This window comes from Chroicocephalus ridibundus, chromosome 2 (genome assembly GCF_963924245.1).
Source record: "Chroicocephalus ridibundus chromosome 2, bChrRid1.1, whole genome shotgun sequence".
Classification (NCBI taxonomy): domain Eukaryota; kingdom Metazoa; phylum Chordata; class Aves; order Charadriiformes; family Laridae; genus Chroicocephalus; species Chroicocephalus ridibundus.
In genome coordinates, this window is record NC_086285.1 from 155146500 (window position 1) to 155172491 (window position 25992).

General features: G+C 37.1%; 1 protein-coding gene across 1 annotated transcript in view; it reads right to left on the reverse strand.

Annotated features, from left to right (window-relative positions):
• MRPL13 (mitochondrial ribosomal protein L13) overlaps positions 1-25992 on the reverse strand; it is a 36843-nt gene that overhangs the window by 10268 nt on the left and 583 nt on the right. Inside the window, exons 2-6 of the mRNA XM_063327473.1 lie at positions 25678-25801; positions 21559-21652; positions 19855-19915; positions 9248-9334; positions 8790-8911 (exon numbers count right to left, since the gene is read on the reverse strand). Of these exons, the coding sequence (XP_063183543.1) occupies positions 8790-8911; positions 9248-9334; positions 19855-19915; positions 21559-21652; positions 25678-25801 (488 nt within the window). The remainder of the gene's footprint in view (positions 1-8789; positions 8912-9247; positions 9335-19854; positions 19916-21558; positions 21653-25677; positions 25802-25992) is intronic.

Below are 25992 nucleotides of genomic sequence, written 5' to 3' on the forward strand. Positions count from 1 at the left end.
TGAAACTGTTACGCCAGTACAGCTACAGTGACTAACCCTTTCCTGCATACACAGAGCTTAAGATAAATCTTTTGTGGTCCTCGACTGCAGCTTGGGGTTTTTTCCACATAAAACTAGCACTTAGCTTGATTTATGGACACTTTTTAAAAATTAAACCATCTAAAGCAACACTAATATGCATTTAGGTACTCTTAGTGAAGCTAAGAATGCCTTATTACAATTTAAAAGAAACTGGTTAGAACCCCAGTTTCCCTAAAAACAAATTAAGCAAAACTGAAGTAAACTCATTAAAAACTACTGTCAATCCCAGATTTTGACCTGGATTATATGAATTCTGTCTATAAAATGATTTAAGTTAAATCAATGTAATGTGCATGTAAACTTTATCTCAGCAAGATAATGCTTTTTGCAAATGAAAGGGTTCTCCTTAAGTGATATATTCTGCTAAAAACTGTAGGACTGTAGAAAGGACAGCACTGTACACTTGGCTTTGTCCAAAGAATTACGTTATTCTTCAAATAAACAGAGTAGTGGGTAAAGGAATGGTGAAATGCTTTCCAGACTTACTGTCAGCGCCAAATGCAAAAAAAGCAAATCTAGACATTTATAAAAGAGCAATTAAAAAATAATCTAATTTCATCTGAGCAACACTCTCACATACAACAATTCTCATACTGCTTGTCAAATTCTCATTAATTTAGTTCCTATTCTTGCATATGAGATCAACACATTTTAGGGGAAAGGGAAAATAGCTTTGGAACTTTCTTTTTGGGAGCCTCTTCAGACAGCTGTAGTAAAGTGCCCAGTTACCCATTTATTAAACCTCTTGCTTTCAACTCCAGTTATAGCTATAACATAAGGTGCGCCCAGGTGAAGGGTACTAGAATCAGTAGCACTGGTGTGTTTGATGCATGCTAGGGAAAAGCCAGTAATTCATTTTAATAGGCTAAACAATCTAAACATGAATTTGTTGGATTTTTAAGATGATTAAGCTACTGACCCTTCTTCATTAGTATCCAGGTGCTGCCTGCAGTAAAAAACTAATGTAGAGGAGAGCAATTTTCTTCTCAAGTATCTGTGTGGCTTTTTGTCCACGGGAATTTAGACCCAGCTACGGGAGCCTGAAATGTGAGACTCAGATACCTTCAAGACTCTTGTTAAGTTAAAATTCTACAAAAAATCATGAGATATTTGTATGCCCTTATTATAACAACAACAACAAAAAAGTTATCAATGACAGTTCAGAGATTTTAATGGGGGTTAATGATCTCCAGTTAGTCACTGGAATTCCTACCGAGAACCAAAAAAGCCACAGAAAATGAACTTCCAGAGGGATTCCTCGAAGAGTACATTGGAACAGGATTGGGCTGTATTGGCAGGACAGCTTCTTCCTGGTTTATACAGTTTCTAGTTTTAGGAAAAAGTAAGACCAGCTCAAGTCTTTCACAGAAGTTTGTGTTGGCCACCTCTTCTCTGAACACTGATACACGCCAGCCCTGCGTCGTGAGAGAAGATGAGCACTCAAGTTGGAGGGTCAGTACTGATTCCTAATATAGAAACACCCCATGGCCCAAGATAAGAACCAAACACTACGACAGGAGGCATGCTACAAACACAGTTCAAAACCCAAAACGCTGCAGACACACTCTGCAACTAAACTGGAACTAACAAAATGGCTGGAGTATGTTTATTTCAGCGCAGAATTTTTAAAGCCTCATGAATAAACTCAAGACAGTCCTTATAAAAATTGCTCAAGGCCTCATCATCTTTGGAAGAAGTCTTTATGGTTTTCTTTCTGAGCTTCTCCATATAGCTGGAGCAACCACCCCCCAATTTTTGATTTATTGTACCTTATATTTCATTGCAGAACAAAAAGCATTATACAAACGTGGTATTAACTACAAGTTGTAATTGTTGTAACACTGGAAATACTCCAAATATCATTTTTGTATCCAATATAATGTGAGGTACCTTTTGGTGTTCGTTCCCTGTGAAGTTATCTGGGGAAATTAACTGTCAAAAAAAGCTTCATAAAATAAAACTGCCAGCATCTTACATTTATAAAAGTACTGTTTATAATATCATTTCAGCGGCACATCCAGGGTATCTCTGGCTGCTTCTTCAGCTCTGTTACTACTAAATCCCAGAAATAATTTGACTAAAAATAGGAACCTACACTAGAAACTGTAGAATTGGGCAAGACCAACTACTGTCGCAGTTATCTTCTAAGACACCAAACAGGAAGGGCAACTGTGGCTGAGAGGATCTCGTAATCCAAACCCCTTTCCATTTATCAACGCCTACAAATTTGTTTGCTGGAAACATCAGCAGTAGGCTTCGGGTTGCCTGAGGTTGGCAAGGCTGACTTTAAGGAACACAAAGCTAGAGAGGAACTGGAAGTTGCAACCACCGTATCATTAGCATAGGATGTATAAAAGGATTATCAGAGCCATCTGTGGTTCCTAGATGTCCGACATACTCCTGTTTCATCTTTTCTTTCCAAGAATATTGTGATTCTCTGCTTTCAAAGCCATGAAGCACTGCTGATGAACTACCAAGAACCTGTGTGCCATGCCATGGGGGTGACACGCACTGTCAATACCAGGACACTGCCTGTTCAGCCAAAACACAATTACGGCTTCAGCCCAGGTTCTGCAATCCCCTGCCTCAAAGCAGGATGTAAAGACGGGGGCCAGAAGTCAGGCAAGTTACTCAGAAAAATAAACATTAAAAAGGTGTTTGGTTTTCTTAAACGAAATTTCAGAGTTTACAATACATCAAGTTTTAAAAACGTCAAAAGTGTTCAAGGACTTTTTTCCCCTAGAAAGACAAGCGAGAGGCTGTCTGGCCTGAGGAGAGCTCCTACCAAGGCTGGCAGCGGAACAGGCACTCTGTATGCACACCAGCACCAGCCGAGTGCACTCCTGGAAATCAGACGGCTCCGCTTTCTTAAGGGAAACTCTCAGGAATGCATCCATCTAACTGGAACAACACAGAGCTGCTGTTCTATATATTTGGTGACATTCTTATTTAAATACTTCTTCAAAAACAATTTCCTGCCTTTAGAACTGTCTAAAAACATATATATACCCAGACAGTTAAACAACTTTAAAATGGTATGTAACAGGAAAAATTACACATGAATCTGATGTATCCTTGCTTTTATGGAACAGAATTGTTTGCTTAGTCATATGTGACTGGTGAATTCTGTGATGATTTCTGCTTAAAACTCATTTAAAAGACACACAATTTGAAACTTCAAACACACTTGCAATAATGGTTTCATTCATGGTAAGAAGCTACAAAATCAAACTCAGTCAAAGGAACTAGTTTTTGATCTTTCTCCCCTCTAAATGTGTCTGGAAAAAGACATAATTTAACTTTCCTGTATCTCATGGTTTTCCATCACGCCTATTTCAGACCTCTCCATCGAGGATCTAAGAGGGAAGCTCTGCACAATTTGGGAAATTAATTGGTTCAGGTTAGGAATAAAAGGAAAGAATGTTCAAAGAAAATTTTCACTCTGAGGGTGGCGAGGCACTGACACAGGTTGCCCAGAGAAGCTGTGGATGCCCCATCCCTGGAAGTGTTCAAGGCCAGGCTGGATGGGGCTTTGAGCAGCCTGGTCTAGTGGGAGGTGTCCCTGCCCATGGCAGGGGGGTTGGAACTAGATGATCTTCGAGGTCCCTTCCAACCCAAACCATTCTGTGATTCTTTGAAAATCTCTCTCATTGGAAATATGCTGACATTTAATTCTCCACTTTCATAGAGCAGGATCCCTCCTTGTGTCTGATCATGAACTCTGCTATGGTGGAAGGAGGGGTGACGGGAAGGCTCTCCACTCTGAAAAACAAACTATTTGCTAGGTTTTCACACCAGCCCTTTGCTTTCCTTAAAAACTGTTTCTCTGTTTAGCATTCCACTTGGATATCGTATATTTGTCTATGGTGTGTCAGTCTCCAATTACCAGCAAAATAGCTTTTAAAAAAACATCCATAGCAAGACATTTTGATACAAAATAGAGGTAAAAACTCTCTTCACATTCTAAATGAAAATTATTTACATATTACTTCAGATTAAAGAGAAAAGGGCTCTTTTCCTCCTAATACCAGTAACTTCTCATATAAATTGTGTTAACTATCTTATGGCTATTTTATATAGAGTGAGGCACATTTCTTGGGTGTAAGTATTAATGTGAAACCTTAAAGATTAACTTTCTTGTCATAACTGTGTTTACCTGTATTTTATAGCCGTACATACCTTTACACAAGATCTGCTTTTCATTTGATCTTTTCCATTAAAGGATACAGCTACTTTTAAAGGGTTAATATCAACTAATTTTTTTTTTCCATAGAAAGATGACGTTCCACAAAGAGTGTTTTCCCTCTAACTCCTTTTTTTTTAATCACTCTCAGAAGAATTTAATTCCCTTTGCAACCTCCTGTTAACTTCTTGTTAAAAACAGTGGTCAAGTGGTCAGCAGGTTGAGAACTTCATGGAAGATAAATAATCATTAAAAACAAAAGCCATGTAAGGCAGGAAGACTTACTAAAACCATCTGAAGGGGGAAAACAAAAAAAGAGTTTCTAATTTTTCTGCATCTTTCATTTTCTGGTTTATTGTAAGGACTACTCACTCTTACTGCTTAGAAGCTATCTCTAGGTTCTGCAGAAGCTCACAGACCAAAGTACACACCAGCGAACACACAGGCCTTTTATATCCTAAATGCACGACACAGAGGATAAGAAAAGGCTACTCGTTTTAGCACCATGAGCTCTCACCCTGACTTCTAACACCCTCGTAACAAACCCAAGGAAAAAAAAAAAAAGCCCAAGGAAAAAATCCAAACAGGATAAAACTCTTAGCAACCCATACTAACGGTGGTTCTTAAACACAGTTTATTGAAATATTAATCTATTTTACTATCTATGTTTACTTTCATCATATAGAAAGAACCATAAAATAATTTGCATCAGAATGGACCCCAAAAATTTATCTGCACCACTCCCCCACTGAAAGCGGAACTAACTTCAGCATTACATCAGGTTGCTCAGGAACTTGTGCAGTCAAGTTCTGAGCATCTCCAAGGCTGGAGGTTCCACAACTTGTCTGGGCAGCCTTTCAGTTGGAGAATAAAAAAACCAGAAAGATAGTTTTGCATTCTGAGATACACATATATTCCCACAACATTAGTAATTCCAAACTCCAACCAATGTTCCCTTTACATTGAAAACTCTTTTGAAACAATTTTCACGTCAGGCAGCTGGTTTTTTTAGTACCTCACAAACCGTAAAGACTATCAGATTTATACAATCATACTTTAACTAACGTGTCTTTGAATTGTTAAACAAAGCTGTCTACAGTATTTTGCCCCTTTTTGTGACTCATTTTTAAAAGAACTTCTTTGCTATCCATCTCTAAAAAGGTGACATCATTAGAGAATACGTAAAATGTAAATATTTAAATCTTTGTTGCTTCTACAGTCTTTGAAAGGAGTAATGTAAAGACTACTTCTTCCATGGTCTCACACACACTGAAAAAGTTCAGAACACAGAGTCTATTACAGCTGGATATTCATACAGCCTTTCTTTTAGTGCCTTTGGTGCAAAGCTGTCTATCCTCAGGCACTCCACCTGACACTTTAATCAACAGTGACCGCTACAATTCACTTTAAGTCCTCTTCTACAGACTTCTGTGCTTCACTTATCACATCAGAAAGTTATTTTACCAGATTAGGTCAATTCTAATCTTTTATTTCACAATTAAGACCTTCCCCCCATAGTACTCTCAGTGCTAGAGAATCACCATAACACATTTATTCCCTCAGTCAGGAAGAAAAGCATTATTATTTTTCCCCATTACTTCAAATTGGAAACCCCGTCCAATGTCAAAACTGACAGAGAAGTGAGCTGAAGGTTAAATTAAAACTCATCTATTTGACACTAATATCTGGCATCCACAATGGTCTGGTTGCAGGCCAAGACAAGCAGCTAAAATTACAACAACAACTACAGTGATGAGCCCTGAGGCTAGTTGAGAGATGGCAGATAACCACCTTCATTCTTGATCCCTCTGCTAGGACTCAGCAGCTCCTGAGAGCAGAAAAGCAATATTTACAACTTCCTGAGCCATGAGTCACATCTGGTGAACCACATTTAAAAGCCACCGATGGCCAAACACTTCGCTTTTTTGAATCCATTTAAAACTTTTACTCCAAACCTACATGTTAACTGCAAGACAGGGAAAACACCCAAAAAGACAAAAGCCAAATGGTGTGCATCTTCAGTAGTCATGTCAACCCTCATGACATCTCACGCTTCACCAAGTTCAACCACTAAAAGCAGAGGAAAAATACTCCACAAATGAAAGGCCTCCTACTGTCTCTGACATGCAAAAATCAGTGCAACTCGGTACGACTACTGTGTGTGTGGATGTGCAAGCACAAATACACATTATACATAAATACGGAGTTCTATGCAGGCTTTTTCACTTGACTTAAGACTAGATAAATGTCACAGACTGACTTTCTCCTGTTATTACTAGGATTTGCAAGCAAAAGCCCACTAATGTTAAGAAGCTTCACTAAAACACTATTTTGGTTTCTGTTAAGCATGTGACAGAACAATGGCACATTACTTGGTTTTCCCCTCAAAGGAATACAAATCCTATAAATACATGTGAAACAGATACAGACATTTGTTCTACATATATTCCTGGGATTTCTTAATTGTATTGTTCTGGCTTAAGCAGTGAGAGCTGCTGCCCCTTAAAAGGAATTATGAGCACGCTCTGCTTTTAAATTGCATTACGGTCCTACTCAAGTGTTCATTTATGTTATCTTATTACCAGTTTTCTTCTGGAAAAGTTATATCTTCTGTCCACATATCTCTGCTGCCTTATCTCCGCTGCCTATGAAGGGTAAATGCCCTTACTTGCATATGCCTTGCAATGCAGAGAAAATACATGCTGTAATTTAAAATGTTTGATTTACTTTAAAAAAAAAAAAAAATACGAAAAACCCCTTTCATAATTTTGGCAAGCAAAAATAATCAGGCCCCTTTTAAAGGTATACCGGCAGTTTTGGCCATGCACTAAAAATTATTTGCTTTCTCTTTTTACTGACAGAGCATTGTCTTCATTAATTCAAATTCAATTTTGCTCCTCCAGATTAACTTTACCTTCCTACATAAAATGCCTCCTCTCTTTGTATTTAAAGACTTCCTTTCTTTGAAAGAGCGTTACCGGTTTCGCTATTGTACAATGATTTTTTTCTACAGTACGAGGCTTGCTATATCTAGTCACTAATAGCCACAAATCTAAACCATGGAGTTGCTGCAGATCAGTCTCTAATAGTGTTCTGCAGTCTGCTGGATATGAAATTCTACACTGAACCTATTAAACGTTCCTGTAAAAATAAGCAGCAGTCAGTTCTGGCACTTCAAAGTCCTACTGATTTGAACAAGACTTAGTGAAACACAGGATGTACCATCTGAACATCAGGAATCACTTTTTTTATTGTGAAGATGACTGTGCACTGGAACAGGTTGCCCACCAAGGTTGTGGAGTCTCCGTCCTTGGAGATACTAACAGTCTGGACATGGTCCTGGGCAACCAGTTCTAGACAGCCCTGCTTGAGCAGGGGGGTTGGACCAGATGACCTCCAAAGGTCCCTTCCAACCCTGACCATTCTGAGATCATTCAGCTATTGAGACACCTGAGAGATCATATCTTAGGCCCACTAGTGAGAAATAAGCAGCTGACCTCTGTCTACATGCAGCTAAGGTCCAGTTCAGTGGAACTACCTAATAGGATGACACCATTTGAGGCTCATACCAGCTCTATTTTCTAGGATTAGCATATGAGTAAGTACACGGGAACACTTTTTTACAGGACAAAGAGAAACATAAGCTTTTAAAAACTACTACAGAAACAGAAATACCAGTCATCTAACTGGTGAGAGACCATCAAGTTGGTCCTGGTGTTAGCTTATTTACACTTTTCCACATCTCCCTGCTTGTTACATTTCTTCTCAAATTTCATTAGAATAATCAGGAAAAGGGCCATCTTTCAAAACCGATTACTCCCTTGACTACTGTAATGGGAGCTTGAGCCTAAATAAGACTCTCAAAATGAACACAAGAAAAATCATACTGGTTCTAATCTGGAAACGTTCCAAATGTAACACATTATTTTCACTAACAGGTTGACTCAATGCTGCATGTAGTGGTATAAAGCAAACCACAAATACTCATTCATATGCCACACAACTAATGTGGGACTGATTTTGTGCATGGAAAGAAACTACTGATCAAAATAAACACATGGTATGTTCCCTGCCAAAGATCCACTCTCCAAGGACTAATTTAGTCGAATTCTTTCCCTTCCTCTGGAGAAAAACTGAAGGGTTCCCCCCACAATGAATCATTCCCTCACAGAGCTGCATGGTGTTTCCTTTGGCTATGGCTAACAGTTAAGTACTATAGAGCACACAGAACTCAAATAAGGTAATGAAGTTTTTTACTCATCTTTTACTCAACTCATTTTGATGAAGCAAAGAGTTGAAAACATGATTTTAAGTAAAGCTTGTCTCATTCAAAGGCTAGAAACGCAAAAAAATTAGCAACCACTCCCTTCTAATATGACTGTTCTTTGCTTTAATGACCTCCTCTCTCCAAAAAGAGACGACATAGAGAAAAACCGTTACTTTTTTTTCTTACAGATAATGTGAGAGCCTACGTAGTACATACTCAGTCAAAGTGTCCTTTTAAAAATAAATCTAAGATACTTACGGAGTCCAAACCTTCGGAAAGGCAGCGATTTCTTCTGGTGTATATTCATCTAACCTCTTGGGGATTGCCCGTGGCTGAGGAATCTCTTGTAGAAGATTCTTCTGTATATCTTCTGGAATAACCTGAGGCAGATCAGAACAGTCTTAGCTACCTGAGTGTTTAAAAAGCACCACCACTCCCTCCCAAATCCAGACCAAAATTTGTCAGCAGTACTGCATTCTTCAGGCTAAGTGTGTGACCTAAATATAGAAGACAAATCTCATACGTCTTATATCTCACAATTTTGTGAAATAATAAAGAAAAAAGCATCAACTTTTCAACTATATTTAGATATATTATAAAAAACAGCTTGATTTTTCTTATTGACCTTCTTACGACAAGAGTTTCGCTATTGCTAACGCTTCCTTTTAACCTCCAAGGCACACAAAAATGAGTATGTTAACTTCATGACTACTCACATCTTCTGGGAAAAGGTGCAGCCTCTGCATCATAGTTCTTCTCTGAAGGTTTTTTGGAAGCATCCTATAAACAGTCAGTTTAACAATCTGTGGAAAGATAACATGGCAACAAATAATCAGACAGGCTATAAATAACATGAAAAAGGTAAGCTGTTTTTCCCCCTGCCCAGTCCACTAGTCAGTGAACCTCTTTTCAGTCAACTTCTTCCTTGCTGAAGAACTCTAGCACCACATTTAGTGTTTTGGAAGAAGGAACACTTGCTCCCAGTCATAGAAACACTTACTGTAACAGCCATATAGAAAATTTCAGCTTAGAAAGTTAAGAGCTATATTTAGCATTGTGGATGATTGCACAGGATCATTCAACTTCGAAAAGAATTGAGAAGCTTGTAGTAACTCCATATCATATTGCACATTTATATACATGTTATTGAGGAAAAAAAATTACGCTCTAACAAATTTACCAAGCGTTCTCAGCATCTAACACCGTAATTTGCAGCGTTTGAAAGTTTTATATAACTAATGCATTGTATCTTAAGCAAAGCTGACATACCAAGACATTGCATCATGAACATACTATACATATTTATAATTTATTCCTTTCCTCTTAGTTCCAGATGAACAATCTCACTTCTGAGCACTAGGAACAAATAGAATTTGTGCACCTACCCTAGATGATGCTTATTGAAAATTAACAAAATCCAAAAGGATTTCTCTTGGACTCTAGTTTAGATGCCCGTAATTTAAATACAAAGCACTTTGTTATGGACTTCACCCAAAAGGGGAACATTTTTAAATGTAAAACAAGGCATGCGACTGTAGGAGACAAAGAGGGTTTTATAAAGCACAGCAAAGCATTTAGGGGTAGACCTACATGCAATTTTGTAAGTAGATGGAAACCCTCTTTGCCTGTGCTCCAAGTCACCTAGACATAAACTAGCTCCAAATCGGAAACTACCCATCCATGCTGAGCTCAAGTCGATAAGCCACACTGAAATGCAGTGCACTAAACACAAACAAATCTCCCCAGCATATGGATATTTTGAAAAGTGTACTGAACAAAGTTGCTTTTTCAAAAAAATTAATTAAAGGAATTCTACCAAATTTTAGAGATAATCACTAATACTGAGTTCCCAGCTGGAACTACATAGTTAAGAGAGAATGATTGTTACAGGTGAAATTAATGAGAAGTGCAGGTTCTTAAACTTGCAGGCATTCCTACTTGGATTCTGAAGTTAGTAAACACTCAGACAGTTTGGCCCCAGTATTATTTTCATTTTGGCATTCATAGGCTGGAGACAGAACTTAACAGGCAGTAACCTTGTCTTACGATCCTCATAAACGTATGCCAGCTGGCATTTACAGAAGCCTTAACATCACGAAGATATTTAGATGTTATGCAGCAAGCACCACAGATCTGTGGACAAATATAATTAAGCAAGACAACAGAAGAAATACACCTGGTCAGGCAGGGTAATCTGTAGCGTTGATATCCTCTCTAATAAAAATCAATACACAACTATTAAAAAACAAAGATGAAAACTAATGCTTTTAGGGATAAAAACTATTATGCTTGTACAGCAAACTAGTTTGTTTAGGTCAGTATATCATGTGCTTAGACAAAGGCAAGATGAAGACAAAAAATGAACCTTCACTGAATATTGAAAATAAAGTGAGACACTGTAACAATGCAAGAAAACACAAGAATATTAACAACAGCTCATGTGAACAGCCTATTTACCACTAGTAATTTTCATTTTGTACACTTATTTTCCTTTCTACTCAATATTTTTCCTTAGAGCCAATGAAAGATCAAAACATATCACATCTAAAATAATGGATCCAGAGACTTCACAACATATTGCCTAACTGGGGGGATTTTTTTTCTTTATCGAAAAATTACTTTGAACTTCAGATTGTGTTAATTCCTTAGATTAATAAACTGTACATACACATGGTTCAACATACGACGTATGACCTACAGATACACAGAACTAGTTATTTAATGATTTCAGTCCAATAAAAAGAGAGACTTTAAAATACTTCAATGAACACTGCTAAATATTGTACTTCTTCAAACAACTGATGTTTGTGTCGGATTTTTCACCTTCCTCTGCAGAATGTGGCATAGACATCTATTGAAACAAACCAGTGCACTGGATGAACAGCCGGTCTATTCTGGTTGTAGGTACTTCTGTCTGGTGAATGTGAATCAATTTTGTTTAACCACATTACAAAGAGAACAGTTCAGTTGTAAAACGGTGCCTATTAAGAAGTCACACTGGAGAAGAATGACTGATTTATATGCTCAAGTTTAACAACAAAGGAATACTTTCAATGTTGTGTGCAGTCACTGGAGAACTGACAACCTCAGGAGATGACACACTAACATGAAAGCAGGACTTCGAGAATGAATCATTGATAATTATATATTCAATAACAGCTTCTATAGGTAAGTAGACTAAGTGCAGTAAGCGTAATGCAAGGTATGCTTTGGTACATCTGCCAATCCCTGTGTTGTTCAAGAACTCATTTGTCTTCCTGTGCTCTCTGACACATGCAAGAAGTACATTACTGGAAGATCTGGAAGAACAGAAAAATCACCCTCATGTGAAGCGCAAACCCATTTTCACTGCCAAGCAGACCACAGAATGGTTTGGGTTGGAAGGGACGTTTAAAGGTCATCTAGTCCACCTCCCCTGCAATGAGCAGGGACATCTTCAACGAGATCAGGTTGCTCAAAGCCCATCCAACCTGACCTTCAACACTTCCCGGGAAGGGGCATCCACAAATTCTCTGGGCAACCTGTTCCAGTGTCTCACCACCCTCACAGTAAAAAATTTCTTCCTTACGTCCAATCTAAATATAAATCTCTTTCAGTTTAAAACCATTAACTCTTGTCCTGTCAGTACAGGCCTTGATAAAAAGTCTTTCTTCATCTTTCTATATTGAAAGGCCACAACAAGGTCTTCCTGGAGCCCTCTCTTCTCCAGTCTGAATAACTCCAACTCTCTTAGCCTTTCTTCACAGGAGAGGTGTTCCATCCCTCTGATCATTTTCATGGCCCTCCTCTGGACCTACTCCAAAAGGTCCATCTCTTTCTGGTGCTGGGGACCTCAGAGCTGGATGCAATACTCCAGGTAGGGTCTCACCAGAATCACCTTCCTTGATCCGCTGGCCACCCTTCTTTTGATGCAACCCAGGATACAGTTGGCTTCCCAGGCTGCAAGTGCACATTGCCAGCTCATGTCCAGTTTTTCATGCACCAATATCGCCACGTCCTTCTTGGCAGGGCTGCTCTCAATACATTAATTCCCCAACCTCTATTGATACCAGGGGTTGCCCTCGGCCTTGTTGAACTTCATGAGGTTCACATGGGCCAAATCCTCAAGCCCATCCAGGTCCCTCTGGATGGCATCCTGTCCTTCTAGTGAATCAACTGCACCATTCAGCTTGGTGTCATCCGCAAACTTGCTGAGGGTGCACTGAATCCCATTGTCTATGTCACTGATGAAGATATTAAACCCATGCCTGATCCAGAGCAAGAAACTGGACTTCACTGTTACCGCCTCTCCCATTCCAGAGCTTCAATGAAATTGAATGAACTCTCAGAGGAAACAAACTTACAACTTACTAACCAGACACTTCAAACAGCTCATTAGTTGCATGTTGTTGTGGTTATCACAGAGCCTTTAGTGTCTGAGACACTTGAAAATATTTCCATCTATACATTAGACCTATGTGGAGAACAAGAGAGGAACAATAACCTTCAGTTTGAGCACAGATGTTCCCTGCCCCAGCAACTCACGGTAGGGGCAAAGAGGGAAAAAAGTCTTGGCTTCTGAAGCAGATCATAATTTCCTTGCTGGAACAGGTCAAAGGCAGACTTATACCTCCCACCCTTCAAACTCATTCACCATGGTCAAGAAAAAAAAAAAAGAGCAAAAAAAAGAAAAAAAAAGGAGGGCTGAGGTGGTGATAAACTATTCTGTACTTTTCTTATTGATTTACTGCAGGGTAGTTAGTTCAGCTACAGAACAGAAGGCCATACAGGGAGCTAGGACAGAGAAGGTAGTGCTGGAAAACCTCTAGCTTCCTTCATTGTAACTTCTGCCTCAAAGATTTTTCTACGAGCCAAAGCAAACCTAAACCCTGCTCCTGGAAAGACCAAGTTTACATCCAGGCTTTTTTTGCCCAGAATTCTGCCTACAGCCAGAACCTCACTCTAACTGGTGTGATGACAAGTCAAAGAAGTTAGTAAAGTACAGGCTTAACTGAAGCTGTATGGACTGCTTTTGCAACTTGAGTAAGGTTGTGCAACAGAAGAGGCAGATCCAACCAGCAATATTTACAGGGTGTTAAGTAAGGGTTCTCCTGTTACCTGAACATGCTCAAGTTTTACTAAAAAACCACCAAGCCTAAATAAAAAGGTACGGAATTGCAAGAAAAAGTCTGCTACTGAACTCACACAAAACCCGAACCCAGATTCAATGCTCCCTGAAAGCACACATCAGAACGTGCTGTTTCTTTAGGGAATTTACAACAACAAAAATCTGTCTATGTGCTTGTGATACACTTCTGATAAAAGACAATTCTTATTGTTTTCTATGTGATTATGTTTACTTTGAACTATTAAAATAACAAGAGTTTAATTTTACACAAAAGGTATAAAACACAGTTGATTTCTGTGGGATTTGAAACTGGCAGAGGTCTACCTACCCACAGGTCTCACTGCAACCTCCATCTCAGTTTAAAACTAATTCATACAGTTTAACAGTTTATTCAATTATTTATGGATTCCTACTGCCTTCTCTCCCTAGTCCTTTATCTTTTAGAACTAGCAACCTGTAAAATTCCATGTCCTCATAAATACTCACTCCTAAAGGCCATGACACTTTCGCTATCAGGTAAAGACATCCACCCTCAGATGTATACAGCCAGGAGAGAGTTAATATTGGGGGATTTTCAAAGTACTGCAATGCTGTTTGCCCCAGTTTTGAATTACAAGATTCCTATTGGCTGCAGTTACAATTACCATCTTGAATACTGCAATACCTTTTTTTGCAGTTGGCTAATTTATATACTCACAGCATAGACATGCTCTTAATCACGCAGTTATATCACATTACCTTTTTAATTTCCAATTTAAAGGGCTAATTAGGACGAAAGGAATCTGAATACGGCCATAGTAAAACTCTTGCACTTCCAGTCCCTTACTACACGGTCTAACATTTTATGAGTACAAATAAATTAAACGTATATTTATTTGAAACACTGTGTGAGGCTTGAACATTTAAATTTTTGCGATAGGCTTTGGCTCATGTGCAATTTGCAGACTACGCTTGATGGAGACAAGTTCTGAGAAAGATCCTTTGCCAGATAAAACATACTGTAAAGAAGGAAATCAACAGAGCAATACCACTCTTGGTCCTGAGAAGCACAAAATAATTGGCCGAATTTCCAGAAGACAGTCTACCCTAACAGCTGAAGTAAGTCCAAGATCACCAGGAAGCAACTCTAGAACATGGGAAGGACACAGTGCTCCAGAGAAAACAAGAGTGATTAATTACAGAGCATACCAAAAAAACCCTAGAAAAATTTCAGGAGATACACCAGTTACTCAGAGGTACAGCCTGACACAACATCTTCTTTCTACCAGTTCTTGGTTTTGTGTTCTGTATTTGACATTGCTCTTTCCACCACATATATTATAAAACCATACAAAGAACTTCACCTTCCTACCTCTGAGAGTTGTATGAGTAGCACAGCAACAGTGAACGTACTTAACACTGCCATAAGAATTATTTGGTCACAGACAAAGTAAACTTCCATTGCATGCCATTTAACTTCCCACTACCACTCAGCACCTAAGAACTTAGAAGTTTAATGTATTCTTTAAATTAATATATTAATTTGCCTTGCAAATTTAAATAAGAAATGGATATTTTTTAAAAGTATTTATTTTTGTCTATACAAAGCTAAAGACCAAGCCAGCTCTAAGACTTATTTAGAGCACCTAGAGATTTTAAGATAACAGGTTCTGTAAAAATATTCTCCTCCCCATGCCATACTAACTTCTGTGTGCTTACTAATCCAGACTTTGAAGTTTTGCTCTACTTAATTAAAAAACATTACTCTGTAGTAATAAAGGAAAACGCTGTTATACCTGGTGTTTCAGTAACTGACTTTTAGTATGTACGCATTATTATACCAACTATCCCTTACTGATTCAAAGAAAATAGGCTTTCAAATACCAAGAGCAAGATTTAACCATGTTTTCTGTCTGAGCTTTTCTTCAAAAGACCATTATTATGTAGATATAATGGCAAGTCTATACGTGCAAGCAGTTGCTAAAGAGCATTCAAAAGGAGAATTAGAACATTTTAAGCCCCTTCGTATCAGTGCCAGCAGCTGAACAAACCAGAACCCTGACACCCCCGGAGGCCTCCTCAGGGGAGACTTCCATAGAGCTACCCTGCCTTGCTTAATAATCTTCCCTAGCAGGTAACATTCATTCTGAACAATTATTGCCCATTATTTCTTTGTCGGAGGCAATACAGCCTCTGAATACTGCAAAGGTCAGTCCTCTCACTCAGCATCTGGTATTAGCCAAACATGATTTCTTCTTTTTCTTTTTTTTTGGAGGAGTTTCTGATGCAGCCAAAAAAAAAAAAAAAAAAAAAAAAAAAAGTAAGCCAAGTTTTGCTTACTTTTAAAACTAAAAATAAAATAAGAATTGATTGAAAACTTTGTCCTGACAGGATTACTACCTGGTTCTACAGATTGCATCTGTCAACATATTTTGCAGGCATTTTAATTAAAAGCCGTAGATTTTTTCCCTCTGTGAGATTTGCTCCCTCCCAAGTCTGTGAGATTTAAAAGCACATCTTTTAGTCTTCCCATATCAAGTACTTCGAAGTCTAATTTTGAAAGTGTTGGTCTCATGCCTACCAGCGTTTTTCCAGCTAAACGAAACTTCTGCAAATTTTATTAAAAACAAACAAGAAAACACAAACTTCTACGCATTTCAAACACATGTACCTAAAATAAAAAGTTTACCTGTTTCCTTTATTTTCAAAAGACTGTCTTGGCAATGAAAACACACCAAATCTTTCAAAGAAATTTTTCGTAGCGACCTACAATGGAAATTAATGTTGTCCGCTAATACATATCCGAAGGGAGTAGTAATACCATACAGAATATTAGTATTATATTAACCTGAAGAACAGAGAGGCTGTTTGGAACTACTGCAACAGGCTGTTATGCTGCACCTGAAGAACATATTTAATACTCTCATCTATGGGTGGTCCAAGAATTTACACTAAATCTAAGTCAGAGAAAGGAAATGCTGAAACATGGAGAAGCTATTTTTTTCTTCAGTAGGCACTTCCTGAAGTAGCCTGGCCAAGTCCAATAGATGAGAGCTATTCTCTACTGTTCTCCAGAAGAGCAGACAACTGAAAATACTAGAAATTTTAAACAGATTCGGACACTGCCCTCCCCATGCCTCCCACAGGAACTCAAAGGTGCTAAATGTAAAAATGTGCTAGACTATCTACTTATCTACTTTAGATATCTTTTTGGCAACACACTGTAACTTTTACCCTTCCATAAAACCAAATTTTTCCAAAATGCTGAAAAACTTGGTGCAATCAACATAGAACTTTAAGTTCTACATAAAACATCAACTATGCAGACCTCTTTTTGTATTCGCTGTCCCATATTAACACAAAAGATACTTAGAAGTGGACAAAATAGTAATATTTTGTCAATCTCAGGCATAAAATTATACATCCAAGATTAAATACTTATACTAGGCACAGGGTTTTTTTGTGCACATTCAAAATTCAGCACAAATCCTTCTGAAGCACCATCATCTGCAAGGAACATAAAAGTCCAAAGTTAGTAAGACAGATACAATAACGTTAATCTCCGTAAGTGAGAATATCCAATCATCATCCATCCCCACCTTGGTACCTTATGAAGGAACTAGAAATGATCAAGGATGATTATCTAATTGTACTACAAGTAAACATGTCTAAATTCTGACAACTATACTTACGACTTTCAGCCCTCCATGTAAACATAAACTACACAATTTTGCATGAAATTACTCATTATAACCTTTTTAATCAGCTATTAGCTGTGTAACAGTTTTTCCTAAAACCAGTCTCTCTGTATACTAAAAACTATGTTTAAACAAAACTGTAATGGAAAAATATTTATCTTGGGGATTTGTATGTTTGAATTTAGACATATGTGAATAAAGACAGTGCTAAGCAGTACTGGAGGCCTACTATATACACACACTCAGGGAATCTTACAAGCTTTAATCCATTTCTTACATAAACCGAAAACAGTCATATCCATCACAAAATCTCTATGTAACACCACGCAAGTTTACAAGGTGTTATGTCAACATCCTTTTCCTTGGAAGTAATCCCTTCCATCAATTTAATGCCTTAATTTCTGTAACATCACTATTTCCAAAAATAATGTCGACTCATCTAATGAAGGACTACCGGGATGAGCTAGCAGGAGACAACGGGACCAAGTGCAGAGAAAAAGCAGTAGCCTGCAGGATGAAGACAATGCTTTGCAGAATGAAGACTTTGATTCCACAGAAAGATACAGCTTGCTTCCTACAACCTACGTAATTCTACTGGCTTGAGAGGATTGAATTTAACGTGATTAAAAGGGAAGAGGTCTCTTTTTAATTCAAAGAAGAGAAATAGAGTGATTTATAAGAGTCTATGTGTCATTTAGATCATATTTTGAAGATCCAAATGCTGCTTAGGCTAGGCATTGTTCTCTTTACAATAATCCTTTTTCAGGTTTTAATAGCTAGTTCTAAAAAGAAAACAGGTTAATAAAACATCATATGATTTCCATCTTCGTAATATCCCAATGTATTTCACACCAAAACAATTCAACTAGTAAATAAATGTTTCTAGCCATAAAATCACTTGCAAGTCAAAACCTGTAACAGCTATACACACAGAATATATCATGCCAAATTACCACCTACTACTATTAATTATGACAGAAATACATATGAGAGATCTTTATGAGAGGGACATCCAAACACTTCATCTTCAATACAGAGAAAGAGTTAATTGCTGAGGGTTCTCCACAATTCTGTTAAAAAAAAAGTTTCTCGCACTAAATTAGACCAAGCCGTGAGCCACATCACCATTTGCTGAGCCTCTGTCCAACATGCTTTAGTTATTGGCAATGCATTTAATCCTCCTCTGTTTGCACAGAAATTCATCTACGAGTCTGGCAAGAAATGAGGTATTTCAGAATGAATGCCAGAAGGTAATTTATAGGACATCCAGTTCTCAGGCCCTCCCAAACAAGTTGTGTTACACTGCCTCCCAGTGCACAGCGGCTGCCTCAAGCCCAAATGAAAAGGGTTGAAGAATCCATTTTAGACATAGAACTACCAATAATTCCCAAAGGAATTACAACTATCTCAGAGCCTGTTCTCAACAACATTTAAGTTAATTTGAAAAATTCTAGACAGAAAATAATATTGAACTGAGGGATTCCATTTCACTTTAAATAAAGAAATTGCAAAAGTAAACATGAAAACCAGGCAAATTCATATGGTGGACCACTTTTTTTATTGAGTACTTGTACAACGTCTTCTGAGAGAGTCTTGGGACAAACCAGGATTTCTAAATCATAGATAAAAAAAATCATTGACAAACTCCAAGAATTTTACAGCCAATAAAATTTCTCTAGGAAAAGGAAGTAGCATTTCTATATTTCATATATAAGGTGACCCAAGCCAAAGCATTTCAAAGTCAAAAATAAACATAGATATCTGTTAATTTCTGTGGGCCTCATATCATGTTCTGAAACACTAGTACTTAGAGAATTCAGTCCTCCAATACTGACCATTCAAAACCCTAGTAAAGTAATTTCATAACTGTGTAAGTCAACATCCCAAAATGTTCATATCTAGCACCCTGTTTTTTTAATCAATAACAAACACATCAACACTGATGTTCAGCAGAATTAATAATAGTCTGATACAGACATTTATCAGAGAGGCTTAAATTCAATGTAATAATCATTTCCAACTCTTTCACAGACCACGAACACACATTGCAGAAAGGCTTTTAAAAAAAAAAATCATTTAACAAAACCTACAGTTGAATTTTACTGGGAGAAAGAGGCAGGTATACTTTTTAACGTTTTTAAGACTAGCATTATTCTTGCTGGCTCTTAAAAAAGTAGTAGAGTTGTTAAGCTGAAGTACAGCTTAGCTAAGTCTAACTTGAGGCAGTTCACTTATGAGAAAGGTCAGACGTTCAAAACTAAAAGCAAGTTAATCGGTCAAAAATGAGTGAAACAAATGAACTTGACTTGCTTATTTGAACGGCATGGAAGAATCAAGAAAATGCACAACCTACAATCTAACCCTCAAAACATGCTGTTTACAAAAACACTGTCACAAGCCAAGCTTCTAAGAGCCCTTAACAGAATGTCTGTAATTTAGCTTTAGACATGCAGGTGACTGATCCCTTTTGTTTAGGGGAACCAGTTAAATGAAAATAAATCAGCTTTTCAAATGAAAGGGAAGAAGGGGAAACACTTACAGCAGTTGGATCCTTCAAATGCAGCTGAGTTGCTGTCACTTGTTTGAAACCACCAGGATAACTAGAAAAACATAACAAACGTACAAGCTTAGCACTCAACTGTATGCTGAAGTGTGATTTTAACACAAATATTACTACATTTCAAACAACAGCGTAATGGTACAAGCCTTCAAAAAAGGAAGCCGTTCTCACAAGGCCAACCATATTGTATTAGAAAGATTCTATCCTGTGAAGTATTTAATGCCATTGTACCTTCTTATTTATTCACCTGAGTATTAAAAAGTTTGTGTTTTGCAAGAAGATTAATATGTTTTTAAAACTGCTTATTAAATACACCACCACAGCTACAGAATACAACGGGAGTAAGATATGCAAAACTTGGAAATATTTTAAGATGATCAAGACTCACCACCAGTCTGTGCCTGACATACAAGACAACCATTTTGAACAATATTTATTATTTTCCTACTATTTTAAATAAACCTTAGCATTATTTGGTGTTATCTACCGTAATAAAATTTGACTTTTACTGCAGTGCATCCATCTTTTTAAAGTCTATGTGATATGGTGAAGTTGCACTAATTCACATTTATACCTATACTTTAAATGAATGATACATTGGTGCAAGAAATTATATGGATGTCAGGTAAACCTGGGTTTCATTTTGATTTACATTACCAGGTATAAACCTAAGTGAAATGAAAACAAACCTAACATCATTAAAATATATCCACTCAGGGAGCTGCACAGATTTAAGTATTTGTTTTAATTGTACAATTCTTTTCACTTACTCAAAACCAACTTAGCCATTTATGCAAGAGCTTTAATGTACACAGAAGTTTTTAGAGAAAATTTTTAAGAAGTCCTAGGTGTGGGGGGGAGAAAAAAAGCGCGCATTAATTTCCATCAACGCTGAACAAGAACTTCTCAGCAATTCTGCAAAGGAACTTCAGGATTGAAACATCACTATTAGCAACATTACCTGTCTCAATGTGATTTATTCACATCTCGACAGGATACATTTTAACATTTAGAGATTATGATTTAGCATTGTCGGAACAACTGTTCTTATTTGATTGAACTGATCATTGCCATACCATCTGTAATTGATTATTGCACTTCCATCTGTAAACACGTTATGCCTGCTAGAATAATATATTACACACTATCGTATGCATCAGTACAACTTGAGACCATCTCATTTCTTACTAGTTTTCCCATTCTTTTCTTTTTCATCCTCTGATTCAATAATCTATCAATCTTGATATTTACTGTTAGGTAAATAGGTACTGGTAGGATAACGAGGGCTGGACTAGATGATGTCCAGAGGTCCCTTCCAACCCTATGATTCTATGATTCTGAAGTAACTGAAGCTGGCAACTGTGTATTTCTTAAATGTGCAGTGCCAAGAGGAACGTCTTCTACTGCTTAGTAAATAGAATAGTCCTGATCATTGGGTTCATGGCTTCACACAAAACAACCTGGCTTACTCAATAGCTCTGACTACTTTTGAGTTAGACTATTTTCCTAACAACATACAATGTGGAAATAGAAAGAAAAAAGGAAAAAAAAAAGGCAAGAAGAAAAAGGCTTGCATCATTTTAAACTTCTCAACACATGCAAACACAAAACAGGTAGGATCTCCCTTTTGAACCAATATGCTAAAAAATATTAAGAAAATATTATATTAAATTTTCCACTTACCCAGTATGTGAAGAATACACTTTCTGTTCCCATTTGTTACCAGAGAAGGCAATATGTCTTGTATTTATTATGACAACATGATCTCCACAGTCACCTACAAGGTAGAAATTAGTGGAAAATATTAAAAGAACCATAGAAGTAATAAACCAAAATAACAACTATAAAGCGTGCAATACACATATATACACATTTCATAAAGCTCAGATTTAAAGATCTGGGCTTGTTGAATCACACCATCCAAACCTGCATTTAAATACCAACCTTAATTACTATTTTTGTTCATACAGTCAGGCTAGAAGGCAGGTGAGAAGGTAAAATACCACCAGATTAGATAATTAAACCATTGCAACTATTCAGCTAAAATCTGGCTTACAGGTAGCGTATTATTTTATTCAACACATTATGCATATGCACCTATATTTAAAAAAAAAACAATAAAAATTGCTAGTTCTAAACAATGATCCTATATATTTGTTTAATTTTAGTTTTCTCATAAAAACAATATCAATATTTACTTGAAGACTGAACATTTTGGATAAGTAAAATAGTTCTATAAATAATTACAGTCTAGGGCTAAATACATGAAAGAAACAAAAAGTTTGAGGGCAGGAGGGGGCAAGGAGGGGAAAAGCCCCCTCAGAAACCTAAAATAGGTCTTTTGGGAAAAAAACTACATTTTCATCAATCGAGCAGAAGTGAATGTTACAGCACACGCAGACATGTTTAGTGTTGTATTGGCAACTTTCACATCAGGAGTTTTTTAGGTACGAAGTCTATAATCTATCACCAACACCTTGCCAGAAACAGTTACTTTAATAGATCTTCTTTACTAATAAAGCGCCAATAAAACCCATACTATATAAAAAATATGACGAAAATATGAAAAATATGTAGTTTTTAATTTCAGAAGTAATCATCTTGATCAGCTGTATAAGCTATAACCACCCATTCAATCGATTGGAAAATGATTTGTCCCAAGCTCACTCTCATATGCTTTAACATATTAGAACAACATAAGTATCTGAAGGGGCTCATTTGATTAAAACGTTTTTGAGTAGGTAACAAAGCAGCTACTCTAAGGACTTACATTGAGCATGTTGGGTTTTTTATAGGAGCATATAATTAATCAATGCAAGTTTCACACCCTATTTAAGTTTTCCACTACTTCTTAATTTTGTGTTCTTTTAAAGCTCTACTTTCAACTACAGCTAAAGTGTAAATGCAATTTAAACATCTTCATTGATGCAGCCTTTCGCCATCAACAGATCAGTTCTAAAAACACTGTATGTCTAAATAAATGTCAGGGAACTGACATTGGGACCTCGTGCTCTTGTTTATTACATTTTTTAATTGGGAAGATGAAAGAATAACCTCACCTAAGGAAATTTTTGCTAACAGTTCACACTTGCATAAACACTGAATTAACAATTCCAGAAACCAATAGATTGATTATGAATAATTAAGAGCCAGGCAAAAAACTAACCGGTATACTTACACACTACCTGAATAATGACTGCAACCTGTTCTTTTTAAAGTAGACTGAATTTATGGATAGCTAATGTCTCCTTCAAAATTTCAAATTAATAGATTATTTTCCACCCGTCTTTAAATAGCGTTGCTCCCATAATCTAAGGGACAGCTGCACTTAATAGGAAGAAAGCAAAAACATTCACTATCTCCACAAACACAGTCAAATTGCATCCTACTTTTGAAAAAAACTCACAAAATATCATGCAAGAAAACCATTCCTTTAGGCTATTTTCACGCTATAATATTGAATTATTCTTTTATGAAGTTTTGTTTTCCTCAAGAAATACACAGAAAACAAGGCCAGAATATTCTATTACATTATGGTGTATGCAATTTGTTACATACAGCATATACATTGCACCTCTGCAGATAAAACTAAGCTGCCACAGTAAATCCATTTTACATCTCTGTACATTTATAATTTCAGTAATTCCTATCGCACAGTAAAAAGACATGCTTCAGGTACATGCATTTTTCCTCCTACATTTTAATTAAGGACTAGATGGTAATTAAATGTAGGCATCATATTGTCAACTGCTAACTCACAAAACTGAGAAACTACTTGCCAGATCTTTCATTAGAAAAACAGTCTTCACTGTTTCTTCTAGCCATTATAAACCAACATTGAATCTACAGCAACACCTGAGCCAGATCGGGTTTGTGGGACACTTCCTCCAGCCTAGTCTTCTCCTTTGAGGATGCAGAAGACAGCAGTAAATCCTACCCGAGCAACAGAAGTGGCTCACCTACACCTGCTCACAACCCAACATAAAGAATCAGATCACCCAATTGTTTAAAAATCTGGCCTGCTATTTCTGGTTCTGTATTGTGAACCTGCTCACAAAGACAGGATGCAAGGGGATGAGGGCAGAGCAAAGGAGAGGTGCAGAAGAAACCTAAAAATCCATATTCAAACCTCCCGAACAAGGCTGTGCCCTCTTACTTAAGGCATGCGGTCTGACAGCATCTAAAAATACGAGACTCTGGAGAATAATGAAAGATTATCCCTAAAACAGAAAACATACATGAAATCAGATTTCTCTCCTTCCCTAACCACAGCTTAAATTCAGTTCCAGATACTTTTCAACACAATAAATAAATAATGATTTTATAGAAGGGTATCTAGATACCAAATTTTAAAAAAAAAAAAACCAAACCAACAAAAAACCCAAATAAATCCCCCTAATGTTATTCTGTCTAAGGAACTGTGAACTGTTATCTCCCAGACACTAAAATATTTCTTGTTAGTTCAGGAAAAAAGAAAAAAGAAGCGTTAAGTACACCAACCACAAATTCATACACACTTTTCCCTCTTAGAGAGTATCAAATGTCTCTTAGTAGTAGTAACCTATCAATGTCGATCTCAGGTGTAATGCGTTTGGTCCTGATTTATAGAATACTTTAGACCAAATAAAGTTATCATTGAAATGACTTTCCAGGATTTTATAACTTCATAGACATAAAAGTATCAAGTATCTTTCCCACAGGACAACAGAGAACATTTCCTCTCAGCGTCTGCTTTATTTTTCAGACAGCCTTAGTCTCCAGTGACATCTTGTGGATAAGATACAATTTGCAACAGCAAAACTCTGGTATATAAAACATCTTAGAACACTACAAATACTACCTTCTATTATGAAAAACAGATCAAGTATAATTTTTGTATGGACACTCTACGTGTATGAGAAAAGTTTAATGCTTTCTTTATGTTTCAGTAACATCTCTTGAAAAATTTGCAAGACGCTTAGAGGAAACATTGTACTATAGATATGAGGGATCACCTTTTTATTATCACTGTGAGACAGGCACTACAGTATTACAAATTACGAACAAGATCACAGATACATCTTTATTGCTGAATGTCTACTTTGCAGAAAAGGAAAATGATTTTTTCATTTCAACAAGAAAATATCTTTCAACAATGATCAAGTCTCCCATTTAAGAATCCGACAGGCTCCAGCCTCATCATCACAGAATGCCCAAGGTTGGAGGTCAGGTTGTCCAAACCCGCCTGTTCAAACTGGATCAGCTTTCGAATATCTCCAAGAATGGAGACTTCACAACCTCTTGGGAAACCGCTTCCAGTAACCCTCAGGGTAAAAAAATGTCTCCTGATGTTCAGAGGGAACATCCTGTGCTTCAGTTTGTGCCCATTGCCTCGTGAAGACAGGACTTCTCTGCATCTTATTCAGAATGAAGAACCATCCCGAGACTCTGTGGTGATGTGCAGCTACTGAAAGGTAGCATTCAGAAAACCTAATCACGAATCACATCAGTGCTTCTTTACGTGCACTGTGAATTAAATCTTTACATCTAAAAGCAATGCAATGAATCACATTTGAAGGTTTTAAAAGAAATGAAGGCAGAAGCCATCGTAATTCAGCTACTAAAATTAAATTATGAATTCATAATGAGCTTTATATGGACTGGTAAAGACAATGATGTAAGATTCTAGGGGGGTATGAAGGAAAAAGATGAGAAGGAAAACGAAGACATTTAAAATTTACAAGGCTTGATTTTAAAACTGAAATCAGAAGAAAAATACAAGGGAAGGAAAGCAAATTTGCTTTTATCTACTGCAATACTCACTGAGTGCATGATAAATAGGTTTATGCCGGCCTTCAAGTCTGATGACAGTCGCAGCTGCGATTTTTCCTGGTGGCTGCATCCTTGCATCGAGAAGATACCAGGCTCTGGCAAAAGTAGCCCATTGCTAAAGAGAAAGAGAGGTAGTACTCAACATGGTAGAAAAACACATCACCATACATAGATGTAGTTCCTCTAATTAGATCAACACTTTTTTTTACGCTCCAAAATACTAGAAAAAATATTAATATTCAACAACACCCCCTCCAAATAACCTTTAAGTGGACGGTGATCACTGCTGTACACATTTCCAATGTA